At 44.2% G+C, this 14,996-nt stretch overlaps 1 protein-coding gene across 8 annotated transcripts in view; it reads left to right on the top strand.

The window, feature by feature from the left end:
• The window catches only part of kirrel3b (kirre like nephrin family adhesion molecule 3b), a 211,039-nt gene that overhangs the window by 154,511 nt on the left and 41,532 nt on the right, over window positions 1–14,996 (top strand). For all 8 annotated transcript variants that reach the window (XM_036965155.1, XM_036965157.1, XM_036965156.1 and 5 more), the window contains exon 5: window positions 5,978–6,128. In XM_036965155.1, coding sequence (XP_036821050.1) covers window positions 5,978–6,128 — 151 coding nt within the window. The remainder of the gene's footprint in view (window positions 1–5,977; window positions 6,129–14,996) is intronic.

Below are 14,996 nucleotides of genomic sequence, written 5' to 3'. Positions count from 1 at the left end.
AGTACCCAGTACTTCCCTGCATAATAATTTATAGTACCCCTTACTTTCCCTGCATAATAATCTATAAGTACCCCTTACTTTCCCTGCATAATAATCCTGTACCCCTTACTTTCCCTGCATAATAATTTATAGTACCCAGTACTTTCCCTGCATAATAATCTATAGTACCCAGTACTTACCTGCATAATAATCTATAATTACCCCTTACTTTCCCTGCATAATAATCTATAGTACCCCTTACTTTCCCTGCATAATAATCTATAGTACCCAGTACTTCCCTGCATAATAATTTATAGTACCCCTTACTTTCCTTGCATAATAATCTATAGTACCCCTTACTTTCCCTGCATAATAATTTAAAGTACCCAGTACTTTCCCTGCATGATAATCTATAGTACCCAGTACTTCCCTGCATAATAATTTATAGTACCCAGTACTTTCCCTGCATAATAATCTATAAGTAGCCCTTACTTTCCCTGCATAATAATCTATAAGTACCCCTTACTTTCCCTGCATAATAATCTATAGTACCCCTTACTTTCCCTGCATAATAATTTATAGTACCCATTACTTTCCCTGCATAATAATTTATAGTACCCAGTACTTTCCCTGCATAATAATCTATAGTACCCCTTACTTTCCCTGCATAATAATCTATAGCACCCCTTACTTTCCCTGCATAATAATCTATAAGTACCCCTTACTTTCCCTGCATAATAATCTATAAGTACCCCTTACTTTCCCTACATAATAATCTATAGTACCACTTACTTTCCCTGCATAATAATCTGTAGTACCCAGTACTTTCCCTGCTTAATAATCTATAGTACCCAGTAATTTCCCTGCATAATAATCTATAGTACCCCTTACTTTCCCTGCATAATAATCTATAGTACCCCTTACTTTCCCTGCATAATAATCTATAGCACCCCTTACTTTCCCTGCATAATAATCTATAAGTACCCCTTACTTTCCCTGCATAATACTCTATAAGTACCCCTTACTTTCCCTACATAATAATCTATAGTACCCCTTACTTTCCCTGCATAATAATCTGTAGTACCCAGTACTTTCCCTGTTTAATAATCTATAGTACCCAGTAATTTCCCTGCATAATAATCTATAGTACCCCTTACTTTCCCTGCATAATAATCTATAGTACCCCTTACTTTCCCTGCATAATAATCTATAGTACCCCTTACTTTCCCTGCATAATAATCTATAGTACCCCTTACTTTCCCTGCATAATAATCTATAAGTACCCCTTACTTTCCCTGCATAATAATCTATAGTACCCCTTACTTTCCCTGCATAATAATCTATAGTACCCCTTACTTTCCCTGCATAATAATCTATAATACCCCTTACTTTCCCTGCTTAATATTCTATAGTACCCCTTACTTTCCCTGCATAATAATCTATAGTACCCCTTACTTTCCCTGCATAATAATCTATAGTACCCCTTACTTTCCCTGCATAATAATCTATAGTACCCCTTACTTTCCCTGCATAATAATCTATAAGTACCCCTTACTTTCCCTACATAATAATTTATAGTACCCCTTACTTTCCCTGCATTATAATCTATAGTACCCCTTACTTTCCCTGCTTAATATTCTATAGTACCCCTTACTTTCCCTGCATAATAATCTATAATACCCCTTACTTTCCCTGCTTAATATTCTATAGTACCCCTTACTTTCCCTGCATAATAATCTATAGTACCCCTTACTTTCCCTGCATAATAATCTATAAGTACCCCTTACTTTCCCTACATAATAATCTATAATACCCCTTACTTTCCCTGCATTATAATCTATAGTACCCAGTACTTTCCCTGCATAATAATCTATAGTACCCCTTACTTTCCCTGCATAATAATCTATAGTACCCCTTACTTTCCCTTAGTAATAATCTATAGTACCCCTTACTTTCCCTGTATAATAATCTATAGTGCCCCTTACTTTCCCTGCATACTAATCTATAGTACCCCTTACTTTCCCTACATACTAATCTATAGTACCCCTTACTTTCCCTGAATTATAATCTATAGTACCCCTTACTTTCCCTGCATAATAATCTATAGTACCCCTTCCTTTCCCAGTATTTCCATATTACTCGCAACATCTAACCTTTTTTCAAATGATTCAACAAGTGTCAGTCTCTCTCTCTTCCATTGTTTTTCTCTCTTGTCAAGCTAATTAACCTCACTGGCTTTGTGCAAGAGAAATTAGAAGTAGGCCTTGGGTGCACTAAAAGAGTAATTTAATACATTTGGTTAAACAGAACGTTAGAAATGATCTGACTTTCTGGTAGTAGGATTATACAAGTTAATCAAGTAAGACCTCTTTAACCTCATGACCAGAGAAAATTGTGAAAATATATTATTTTCTCTTTCGTAGAAATAGATTGTACAAAGTTTATGCAATTTATATTTTTTCTTTGTGAAATTAATATCCAGTAATGAGCTTTGAAATATGCCTCTGGTTTGGTCTGCAATTTAACAAATGCTGATTTAATTTAACTTGGAACCACATTTCATGTTTGGACATATCAAAGGCACGTTAGATTAATGCAGAATATTAATGTCAGTCAAATTATTAGCGTAAACAGGGACTAGACATCCCTCTGAGCCTCCCTTCATATTCCCTTTCACTAGTATTTTGACCTAAATAATGGAAGTATTTCAGGCATGTCTGAAAGGTGAAAACTGTCCATGTTTTATTTTTGTATTAGCCTGTTAATTGTAATAAACAGAATTAGTGTAAAGGTTAGGTAAAAACAATTTACAGATATTCCTGAAAAATAGAAAAAGCTCCATATTTATCAGTAGAAACGTAACCAGTATTATCACTATACTATAGGTTCACTCATATTCGTTCAATATGACCTTCTACTGTCTATGCCCCCTTCTCCCATATCTTGAAGAGCAACCTTCACTCTCCCTCACCATTTTTCAATTCCTTTCTTAACTTGGGAAAGGTATTCTCCTCACATGCTCCAGGCAGTGATATGGGAAATCATCAATTTGTAATTCGGGCTATTTTAAAAGAGCTAGTCGCTGGGTGTTGAGTTCTATGCTGTACAAGATAAATGACTTTAGACAGGTCCAGAGCTATGAGAGAAACAATCCTGATGGTGTCAGAAAGGATATTACATTGACACATCCCGCTGCTGACAGCTAATACGTACTGCTTTAGAGGTGAGTGCCAGGGCTTCTGTAACCTGGTGAGATCTGAGACTCTTCACCAGGTCATTTTGTTTTCATGCAAATGCAGAATAACAATATATAATCATGTATCTTTATGCTATTTTGCGTGTTCCTTACATACATATTATTTCACTCCAAGACAATAGTATTTTTGCTTAGCTAGGTACAGGAAACACTTGAGTAAATGAGGGATACAAAGTATATTGAAAGCAGGGGCTTCCACACAGGTGTGGTTCCTGAGTTAATTAAGCAATACACATCCCATCATGCTTAGGGTAGTGTATAAACATGTTGGGCAGGCCATTATTTTGGCTACCATGGCTATTCTCACATAAGTTGACAATGTCCCCATCCACAGGGCACGAGTGGTGACTGAATTGTTTTATGAGCATGAAAATGATGTAAACCTTATGCCATGGTCATCTCAGTCACCAGATCTCAACCCAATTAAACACTTATGGGAGATTCTGGAGCAGCTCCTGGGACAGTGTTTTCCACCACCATCAACAAAACATTGAATTATGGAATTTCTTGTGGAAGAATGGTGTCGCATACCTCCAATACAGTTCCAGACAATTGTAGAATCTATGCCAAGGTGCACTGAAGCTGTTCTGGCTCATGGTGGCCCAACGCCTTCTTAAAGAGATTTTGGCAGTTACCTGTATATCTTAGGAAGACAGTCGTTGACTGGAGAAGGCAGAAAAGTAAGATGATGAAAAGGCATGCATTGAAGCCAAACCTCCAAACCTCCAAACCTCCTGGCACACAGCTAATATAATGCCAGGTTCCTTGACACTTTAATATGCAGTCTGTGTGTGACATATCTAGCTGGGTTTCATTACAATTCTCAAACTTTCATGAAAGTAGAGAAATGAGGTGGGATTTACTGCCATTATCCTTAAACCTGTCAATAGCTTTCATTGTGACATGCCTTAATATGTTAATATGTAACGACCATTGCAGCTAAAATATTTATTGTCACCATTTGCGAACTTACAGATATTATTATAAAACAAGGACTTGTTGAGAGCTGGTTTCAGAGGGCAGCTGTGATGTTTCAAATTTCCTCCCACGCAAGTCATGACCTTGGTTTGAAAAGTGCATAAAGGTCCTCAAAGGAAGTTTGATGAGCTTTCTTGTCTACGGTATTTTCTCATCAGAGCACCTCATCATACTGCTAGCAAAGAAAGGGTTTCATCACAACCCATTTGTTTGTGAAGTGAGTCATTGAATCCTGAATAAACTGTAGAGAAATTGCAGAGGAGCATTTTGTTTTGCGGCTATAGTGGGTCACACACACACACACAAACACACACACACACACACACACACACACACACACACACACACACAAAGCACCAAAGGAGTTTAAATAATGAAGAGCAACATGTCCCAACTTGCCATTGTATAACATGCCCTCTATAGCTGGACCTCTATAAGTGAAAAGTAAACTTAAAACCTCTTGAGGATCTCTACAGATTGATGTCCCAACCTCGGGACGGTTGAGCAAATGTGTGCTAATGTGATTGACGTTGTAAGTAACAAGAACATTTCCCAGGACATAAACATATCTGATATGGGCAGAAAGCTTAAATTCTTGTTAATCTAATTGCACTGTCCAATTTGTAGTAGCTATTACAGTGAAATAATACCATGCTATTGTTTGAGGAGAGTGCACAATTATGAACTTGAAAATGTATGAATAAACCAATTAGGCACTTTTGAGCAGTCTTGATAAAACATTTTGAATAGATATGCAATAGTTCATTGGATCAGTCTAAAACTTTGCACATGCACTGCTTCCATCTAGTGACCAAAGTCTAAACTGCGCCTGGGATAGAATAATTTTAAAAAATCAAAACTGATGGTACAAATTATTTATTTTTTAAACGCATGTCTTTTCTTTGTATTATCTTTTAACAGATCTAATGTGCTATATTCTCCTACATTACTTTCACATTTACACAAACTACAAAGTGTTTCCTTTAAAATGGAATCAAGAATATGCATATCCTTGCTTCAGGTCCTGAGCTACAGGCAGTTAGATTTGGGTATGTCATCTTAGGCAAAAATTGAAAAAAAGGGGTTGATCCTTATTATTAATGGCCATCATATTTTTACTTGTTTCATTGAGTGAATAAGTATAATATTACAAGACCTTCTACTATGAATCCCAGTAGTTTATTTGTAAAGCAAACCCATAGGTTGTGTTAATGAACACTATATTTGTATAGAGCACCAATAGAGTATTATTTGAAGCAGTGTCAGTCTTGACTTTGTGGTTTGCCACACAGTGCTCCTGGCATGGCCAATTTGTTCTGGTGGGTCAGCTTGCACTGTTGCATGGTGGTTAGCAGGGCTCCCACAGTCCTCCCTGAGCACCAGGCAACGCAGAATTGTACCGGGCGGCCTCCAGGTGGCTCTCACAATGCAAGAAGGGCTATAGCTCGGAGGATGAGCACTGAAAAGAAGATTGATTTCCTTTGTGGAGTATGACAAGCTATGCGCCAGAGCACAGCTCCAGACACACAAAAGAGGCTCAGAAACAGATTCCTTTTTTCGGATCAATCAGCCTTGGAGAAAGACTACAGGCTTGAGCATGCCAGGGGTTTATTTGTCTGTGTTGTCCCCAGGGCATCCAGGTGAATTGCTGCATTTGGGTTCCAGGCCTTGAGTTTCGATTGATGGTTTTATTCAGACTGTCCCACTATCTCCACTACCATATCATCGTTGAACTCTAAACTCTTCCTTTTTTTCTCCTCTCAGACACTGCTTCGTGATGGAAGGAGGGAGAGTACGGTTAGCACCCTCTACCTGTCTGCCTCCAACATCGAGACAGGCCAGCAGATCATCTGTCGAGCGTCCAACAAGGCTGTGCCCAACGGCAAAGAGACCAGCGTCAACATTGACATCCAACGTGAGATTCCCCTCCTCTAAAGGCCTATAACCTGGTCCCCGAACAAACTTTATTGTGCCCCAGGGTATTTCCCACCACAGTATCAGCCCCTGACTCGATGAATAAGACGTTTCTTTGTGTTTTTCTATGTTTACCATTTCTACTTGAAAGTGGAGGTATTAGCACAAAGAGGCCATTTTGACAGTTGCAGTTAAAAACCCATTATAAACATCTAGATTCATTTTAAGCTCTGATGAATATTCATAATTGGTTTTGAGTGGTTTTGCATTTCTTGTGTGGTTTGGTACGAGATCACCTTTTTGCTTCCAGTGATGAAATATCACTAGACCCGTCTGTCTTAAGTGAATGGGATTTTTTCTTTGCTCCAACAATCTCTTCGCGGCATTGTGCACATATCCCTGGCTCTTTTATTTCCTCTCCTATGCCATCAATCTTTTTGACGAGAGCATGCACAATCCCCTCTAAACTAGGAAAAGTAAGCCCAGTGTGTAAAACACATTGAGCCTCAATTTTCTGAAAATCTTTTTCGATCAAGAACTATTCACAGTAAGAGTGTGATTCTGAACAAAGGGATTTCACATCAGCCCCCTTCAACACCATTAAGTACGACTAATAAAGCATAAAATGCTATTTAGAGATCCATTACAAGTGACGGCTCCATTCTTTTCATTATGTACACCACGAGAGACACATTACAGCTCAATGCCAGCATGCAGGCGATTGGAGGCGCCGGTGTAAAAATGATTAACAGTTGTTGGTGTTTGCAGCCCTCGCAGTTTGTTCTAATGTTTTTGTCATGCAAAGTGAGAGGAAGTGCGGTGTGTTGTGATTGTGTGACATGGAGAGTAATGAGGAGCTACGGTATGATGGCTGTGGCGGGCATGTTCCCTCCACTCTCCACATCTGGCTTCCTGTGGGCATGACAAAAGGCTTAACGAGGGGAAGGAGTAGTTGCTTGGCTTGCAAACAATCCTGGAAAACGATCTTTGCAACTTGCAAAACTGGGGCTTCAACTACAGTTTTTCACAGGGTGATGAACAAATGAGTGTGAGCAGGACCAAATTGACTAGCAACATGTTGCGTCCCACTCACCTCTTGTCTAACCCCAGGCCTCCCACTCACCTTCTGCCACTCTCCACCTCCACCTCTACACTTGGACTGTGGACAGGTAGCGAGGCTGGTGCTCCCCGCCTCCGTCCCTGGTATCATGCTGAGATCGAGAAATAAAAGGCACTGTAATTTAACTTTGAGTCATCGGTGCTGGGTAGCAATTTGATCACTCCCCATGCTGACACATTTGATTATGGGGTTCATGCCTCGCGACTGGATATGAAACGCTCAAAATACACTGTTGAAACCAATATCATTCAGAGGAAAATGAGAACGAGGAGTACGTAGCCTATCAGCAATGAGATACATATTAGGAGGTGGATAGAGCTAATGGGATCAGATTCCAATGAGCATTTATAGACAGCCTAAAGACCAGTTGAGTGTGAATACAGAGGAAGAATTGTCTAGTAGAGGAAATGGGCAAAAATTGGTATCCATTTGGTTTCCCATTGTAACAAGAGAAAACGGGTGTTAAATGAATAAATTATGGAGTAATTGGCAAGGTAGAGAGAGGTAGACATGCACCCTCTTTCCCCGCTAACCTCTCCTTGGCAGAGTAGTCACCACAGAGGCCCTGTTCTCCTCTCCACAGGGGGCAGTGTGTATGACAGAGGGAGGTAAATATTGATGAGGCACAGCTGTCTGCTCACAGAACAGGGAGGTAGGTACCTGTAGGAATGCTGTGCAGTAAAGTTTTGGGGTAAGGACCAAAAGAAAAACCACTCCAGCCCTTTCACACTGAAATAGACACATAGAAATGTAGGACTAAGCCAAGCCAAGGATGCAAATTCAACATGTTCTTTGTTTTTTTTGGTCACCCACCCAGTACAACCTGATCAAGGCTAAGCTAAGAGATTACACTGCATGACCATGTTCCCTGCAACTCTTTTGGGTTGCTTTAAACCCTCCTCAAACCAAATATTCCGTTGGGCCACCATTCAGGCCTGAATGGGCAACTTAATAGTACAGTTGCTGTGTTACCAAGACAAACTCAAGATAAAAAGTCTGAAATAACTTACATTATAGCCATGTGTGTAGCCCATGTCAAGTACTAAGACAAAATCAATACTTGTTTCCTTTGTATGTTGTATCTCATGTGTTATGACTGGTGAACAACTGTTCCCAGGCCCCTCCAACAAAGGCAGGCAGGACCAATGCCAGTTCCTGTCAGGTGCGTGAATGAGGACCCAAAAGCGAATTAACAAAACAGAGTTTCTTTAATGACGAAACACACGTAGGCTCAGATGGACAGGCAGATTCCGACAGGACAGGACAAGGTTAGATGAACAGGCAGATTCCGATAGGACAGGACAAGGTTGCAGCAAACACGACGATAGTCTGGTTCAGGCATGAGTAACACAAACGAGAATCCGACAAAGACAGGAGCAGAAACAGAGAGAGATATAGAGACCTAATCAGAGGGAAAAAGGGAACAGGTGGGAAAAGGGGTGAACGAGGTAGTTAGAGAAGACAAGGAACAGCTGGGGGAAAGAGGGGAAGAAAAGGTAACCTAATACGACCAGCAGAGGGAGACAGGGTGAAGAGAAAGAACAGGAACAGGACACAACATGACAATACATGACAGTACCCCCCCACTCACCGAGCGCCTCCTGGCGCACTCGAGGAGGAAACCTGGCGGCAACGGAGGAAATCATCGATCAGCGCACGGTCCAGCACGTCCCGAGAGGGAACCCAACTCCTCTCCTCAGGACCGTACCCCTCCCAATCTACTAGGTACTGATGACCACGGCCCCGAGGACGCATGTCCAAAATCCTACGGACCCTGTAGATGGGTGCGCCCTCGACAAGGATGGGGGGGGGGGGGAAGACGAGCGGGGGCGCGAAGAACGGGCTTGACACAGGAGACATGGAAGACCGGGTGGACGCGACGAAGATATCGCGGAAGAAGAAGTCGCACTGCGACAGGATTAATGATCCGAGAAATACGGAACGGACCAATGAACCGCGGGGTCAACTTGCGAGAAGCGGTCTTAAGGGGAAGGTTCTGAGTGGAGAGCCAAACTCTCTGACCGCGACAATATCTAGGACTCTTAGTTCTACGCTTATTAGCAGCTCTCACAGTCTGCGCCCTATAACGGCAAAGTGCAGACCTGACCCTCTTCCAGGTGCGCTCGCAACGTTGGACAAAAGCCTGAGCGGAGGGGACGCTGGACTCGGCGAACTGAGATGAGAACAGCGGAGGCTGGTACCCGAGGCTACTCTGAAAAGGAGATAGCCCGGTCGCAGACGAAGGAAGCGAGTTGTGGGCGTATTCTGCCCAGGGGAGCTGTTCTGACCAAGACGCAGGGTTGCGAAAAGAAAGACTGCGTAAGATGCGACCAATAGTCTGATTGGCCCGTTCTGCTTGACCGTTAGACTGGGGGTGAAAGCCGGAAGAGAGACTGACGGAAGCCCCAATCAAACGGCAAAACTCCCTCCAAAATTGAGACGTGAATTGCGGACCTCTGTCCGAAACGACGTCTGACGGAAGGCCATGAATTCTGAAAACATTCTCGATGATGATTTGTGCCGTCTCTTTAGCAGAAGGAAGCTTAGCAAGGGGAATAAAATGAGCCGCCTTAGAGAACCTGTCGACAACCGTAAGAATAACAGTCTTCCCCGCTGACGAAGGCAGTCCGGTGACAAAATCTAAGGCGATGTGAGACCACGGTCGAGAGGGAATGGGAAGCGGCCTGAGACGGCCGGCAGGAGGGGAGTTACCGGACTTAGTCTGCGCGCAGACCGAACAAGCAGCCACGAAGCGACGCGTGTCATGCTCCCGGGTGGGCCACCAAAAACGCTGGCGAATGGAAGCAAGCGTACCCCGAACGCCAGGATGGCCGGCTAACTTGGCAGAGTGAGCCCACTGAAGAACGGCCAGACGAGTAGGAACGGGAACGAAAAGAAGGTTCCTAGGACAAGCGCGCGGCGACGGAGTTTGAGTGAGTGCTTGCTTTACCTGCCTCTCAATTCCCCAGACAGTCAACCCGACAACACGCCCCTCAGGGAGAATCCCCTCGGGGTCAGTGGAGGCTACTGAAGAACTGAAGAGACGAGATAAAGCATCAGGCTTGGTGTTCTTAGAGCCCGGACGATAAGAAATCACGAACTCGAAACGAGCGAAAAACAGCGCCCAGCGCGCCTGACGCGCATTAAGTCGTTTGGCAGAACGGATGTACTCAAGGTTCCTATGGTCAGTCCAAATGACAAAAGGAACGGTCGCCCCCTCCAACCACTGTCGCCATTCGCCTAGGGCTAAGCGGATGGCGAGCAGTTCGCGGTTTCCCACATCATAGTTACGTTCCGACGGCGACAGGCGATGAGAAAAATACGCGCAAGGGTGGACCTTGTCGTCAGAGAGGGAGCGCTGAGAAAGAATGGCTCCCACGCCCACCTCTGACGCGTCAACCTCGACAACGAACTGTCTAGTGACGTCAGGTGTAACAAGGATAGGTGCGGATGTAAAACGATTCTTGAGGAGATCAAAAGCTCCCTGGGCGGAAACGGACCACTTAAAGCACGTCTTGACAGAAGTAAGGGCTGTGAGAGGAGCTGCCACCTGACCGAAATTACGGATGAAACGACGATAGAAGTTCGCGAAGCCGAGAAAGCGCTGCAGCTCGACGCGTGACTTAGGGACGGGCCAATCAATGACAGCTTGGACCTTAGCGGGATCCATCTTAATGCCTTCAGCGGAAATAACAGAACCGAGAAATGTGACGGAGGAGGCATGAAAAGAGCACTTCTCAGCCTTCACAAAAAGACAATTCTCTAAAAGGCGCTGGAGGACACGTCGAACGTGCTGAACATGAATCTGGAGTGACGGTGAAAAAATCAGGATATCGTCAAGGTAAACGAAAACAAAGATGTTCAGCATGTCTCTCAGGACATCATTGACTAATGCCTGAAAGACAGCTGGAGCGTTAGCGAGGCCGAAAGGAAGAACCCGGTATTCAAAGTGCCCTAACGGAGTGTTAAACGCCGTCTTCCACTCGTCCCCCTCCCTGATGCGCACGAGATGGTAAGCGTTACGAAGGTCCAACTTAGTGAAAAACCTGGCTCCCTGCAGGATCTCGAAGGCTGAAGACATAAGAGGAAGCGGATAACGATTCTTCACTGTTATGTCATTCAGCCCTCGATAATCTATGCAGGGGCGCAGGGACCCGTCCTTCTTCTTAACAAAAAAAAACCCCGCTCCGGCGGGAGAGGAGGAGGGGACTATGGTACCGGCGGCAAGAGCTACAGACAAATAATCTTCGAGAGCCTTACGTTCGGGAGCCGACAGAGAGTATAGTCTACCCCGGGGGGGAGTGGTTCCCGGAAGGAGATCAATACTACAATCATACGACCGGTGTGGGGGAAGAGAGGTGGCCCTGGACCGACTGAACACCGTGCGCAGAACGTGATATTCCTCCGGCACCCCTGTCAAATCACCAGGCTCCTCCTGTGAAGAAGAGACAGAGGAAACAGGAGGGATAGCAGACATTAAACATTTCACATGACAAGAGACGTTCCAGGAGAGGATAGAATTACTAGACCAATTAATGGAAGGATTATGACAAACTAGCCAGGGATGGCCCAAAACAACAGGTGTAAAAGGTGAACGAAAAATTAAAAAAGAAATGGTTTCGCTATGATTACCAGAAACAGTGAGGGTTAAAGGTAGCGTCTCACGCTGAATCCTGGGGAGAGGACTACCATCCAGGGCGAACAAGGCCGTGGACTCCCTTAACTGTCTGAGAGGAATGTCATGTTCCCGAGCCCAGGTCTCGTCCATAAAACAGCCCTCCGCCCCAGAGTCTATTAAGGCACTGCAGGAAGCTGACGAACCGGTCCAGCGTAGCTGGACCGACAAGGTAGTGCAGGATCTTGAAGGAGAGACAGGAGTAGTTGCGCTCACCAGTAGCCCTCCGCTTACTGATGAGCTCTGGCTTTTACTGGACATGAAGTGACAAAATGACCAGCAGAACCGCAATAGAGACAGAGGCGGTTGGTGATTCTCCGTTCCCTCTCTTTAGTCGAGATGCGGATACCTCCCAGCTGCATAGGCTCAGCACCCGAGCCGGCAGAGGAAGATGGTAGTGATGCGGAGAGGGGGGCAACGGAGAACGCGAGCTCCTTTCCACGAGCTCGGTGACGAAGATCAACCCGTCGCTCTATGCGAATAGCGAGTTCAATCAAGGAATCCACGCTGGAAGGAACCTCCCGGGAGAGAATCTCATCCTTTACCTCTGCGCGGAGACCCTCCAGAAAACGAGCGAGCAAAGCCGGCTCGTTCCAGCCACTGGAGGCAGCAAGAGTGCGAAACTCAATAGAGTAGTCTGTTATGGATCGATTACCTTGACATAGGGAAGACAGGGCCCTGGAAGCCTCCTCCCCAAAAACAGATCGATCAAAAACCCGTATCATCTCCTCCTTAAAGTCCTGATACTGGTTAGTACACTCAGCCCTTGCCTCCCAGATTGCCGTGCCCCACTCACGAGCCCGTCCAGTAAGGAGAGATATGACGTAGGCGACACGAGCAGTGCTCCTGGAGTAAGTGTTGGGCTGGAGAGAAAACACAATATCACACTGGGTGAGGAACGAGCGGCATTCAGTGGGCTCCCCAGAGTAACACGGCGGGTTATTGATTCTGGGCTCCGGAGATTCGAAAGCCCTGGAAGTGGCCGGTGGATCGAGGCGGAGATGGTGAACCTGTTCTGTGAGGTTGGAGACTTGGGTGGCCAGGGTCTCAACGGCATGTCGAGCAGCAGACGATTCCTGCTCGTGTCTGCCTAGCATCGCTCCCTGGATCTCGACGGCTGAGTGGAGAGGATCCGAAGTCGCTGGGTCCATTCTTGGTCGGATTCTTCTGTCAGGTGCGTGAATGAGGACCCAAAAGCGAATTAACAAAACAGAGTTTCTTTAATGACGAAACACACGTAGGCTCAGATGGACAGGCAGATTCCGACAGGACAGGACAAGGTTAGATGAACAGGCAGATTCCGATAGGACAGGACAAGGTTGCAGCAAACACGACGATAGTCTGGTTCAGGCATGAGTAACACAAACGAGAATCCGACAAAGACAGGAGCAGAAACAGAGAGAGATATAGAGACCTAATCAGAGGGAAAAAGGGAACAGGTGGGAAAAGGGGTGAACGAGGTAGTTAGAGAAGACAAGGAACAGCTGGGGGAAAGAGGGGAAGAAAAGGTAACCTAATACGACCAGCAGAGGGAGACAGGGTGAAGAGAAAGAACAGGAACAGGACACAACATGACAATACATGACAGTTCCAGGTGAATAGAGGCTATTAGTCCAGCCTAGGCATTCATGAAGGTTAGTTACAGTACAGAGAGTCTTTGAGGTGCCGGTGAAACAGCGCTACACATCCTCACACCATGTCCTATTTTAGTTAGTCTGCTCCTCCAGCATGGAATTCTCTTTGGAATGCTGAGTATTTAGGTTGTGCTTTTCATTAATTGATCTATTTCAATGGAGGACACTTACAGTGGGAGAGGAGAAGAGAGGATGGTTATGGAGAGGGTTGATAGTGATCTTCTGTCACAGATACAGAGTGATATTTGACAGTCATGAGATGGCATGTGTCTGTGTGTGCATTTCAGAGAGGGAAAGAAACAGAGAGCAAAAGAAAGAGAGAGAGAGAGGGAGATATGCTACTGTGATGCAGAAGACAAGGTACTGACAAAACCTAATCTAATACTGTATTTCTCTATGTTTAAACGCTATTGAGAAAGAGAGGAAAGCTGTGTGTGTACGTGTGTCTCCACGTATGAATTTTAATGATTGTCTCCAATCCTCTCATTCAAAGTTGACTAACTGACGTTCGTTCTGGTTCAATGTGATAATGTCAGCTACAACAAGAGTAATTCAAATGTTTGTAGATTTAACGCCAATATGGATCATTTTTATTTTGGTCACATTTCCCAGTTAAAAAGCCTTAACTCTCTCAGTCTAATTTGGAGTAATCTAAACATTACCCCAAAACTTTACAGCACAGCATAAGCCTGTGTCAAATCCAATATATTTGTGTGGACTGTTTCCCTTTATCATCACTTTAATGTGCTTGTGAATTACATTGGCCTCAGCATTTTCAGCTCAACATAAGTTCATATGGAGTTATCTGACCTAGGGGTTAAGCACATTAGCATCTTTTGCCAAATGGGATTTAAAGCAGGAGGCAGGCTGAGTTCAGGACCATGGACAGAGTGCTGACTTTAGTTGTGTGAGTGAGTACATGAGCTCACTAATTATTTAATAGCAGGGTTAGCTCATGATTCTCTCTCAACAACACCATGACTTTGGGCAACCTTTATATTGTGCTCTATAACCTTTCCAGTATTAATGCAAAGCCTGAAAATCACCTACTCCAAATCTGAACTGATAACACCATGTAGCAAGCCTTGTGATAACATCTTCAGCCTGGCTGGGTGTGTCTATCTGTCTGTTGAGCTGCGAACACGGCATCCCACACACAAGGGCTGATGGGAGAGGTGGGGGTTAAGGCTAACGTGTTTGCATTGCAAATAAGGCGAGCAGCAGGATAATAATGCCATTTGTTGAGACGAATTAATAGAAAACATGCAGATGTGTGGTGGGGGAGGATTTTTGTTTGTTACAAAGCTCCGCTTAACGCCCTTGTTGCCCAATCAAGCAGATAATGACAAATTCATCTGAAAAAACATGGATTTTAAATGAGTTTTGGTTGCTAGATTGAGTATGCCAGAGGTGATGATGTTATAATAAGGAATATATTCA

This window comes from Oncorhynchus mykiss, chromosome 27 (assembly GCF_013265735.2).
Source record: "Oncorhynchus mykiss isolate Arlee chromosome 27, USDA_OmykA_1.1, whole genome shotgun sequence".
NCBI lineage: Eukaryota > Metazoa > Chordata > Actinopteri > Salmoniformes > Salmonidae > Oncorhynchus > Oncorhynchus mykiss.
The sequence above is the reverse complement of the archived record's forward strand: the minus strand, read 5'-3'. Positions and strand labels throughout refer to the sequence as shown.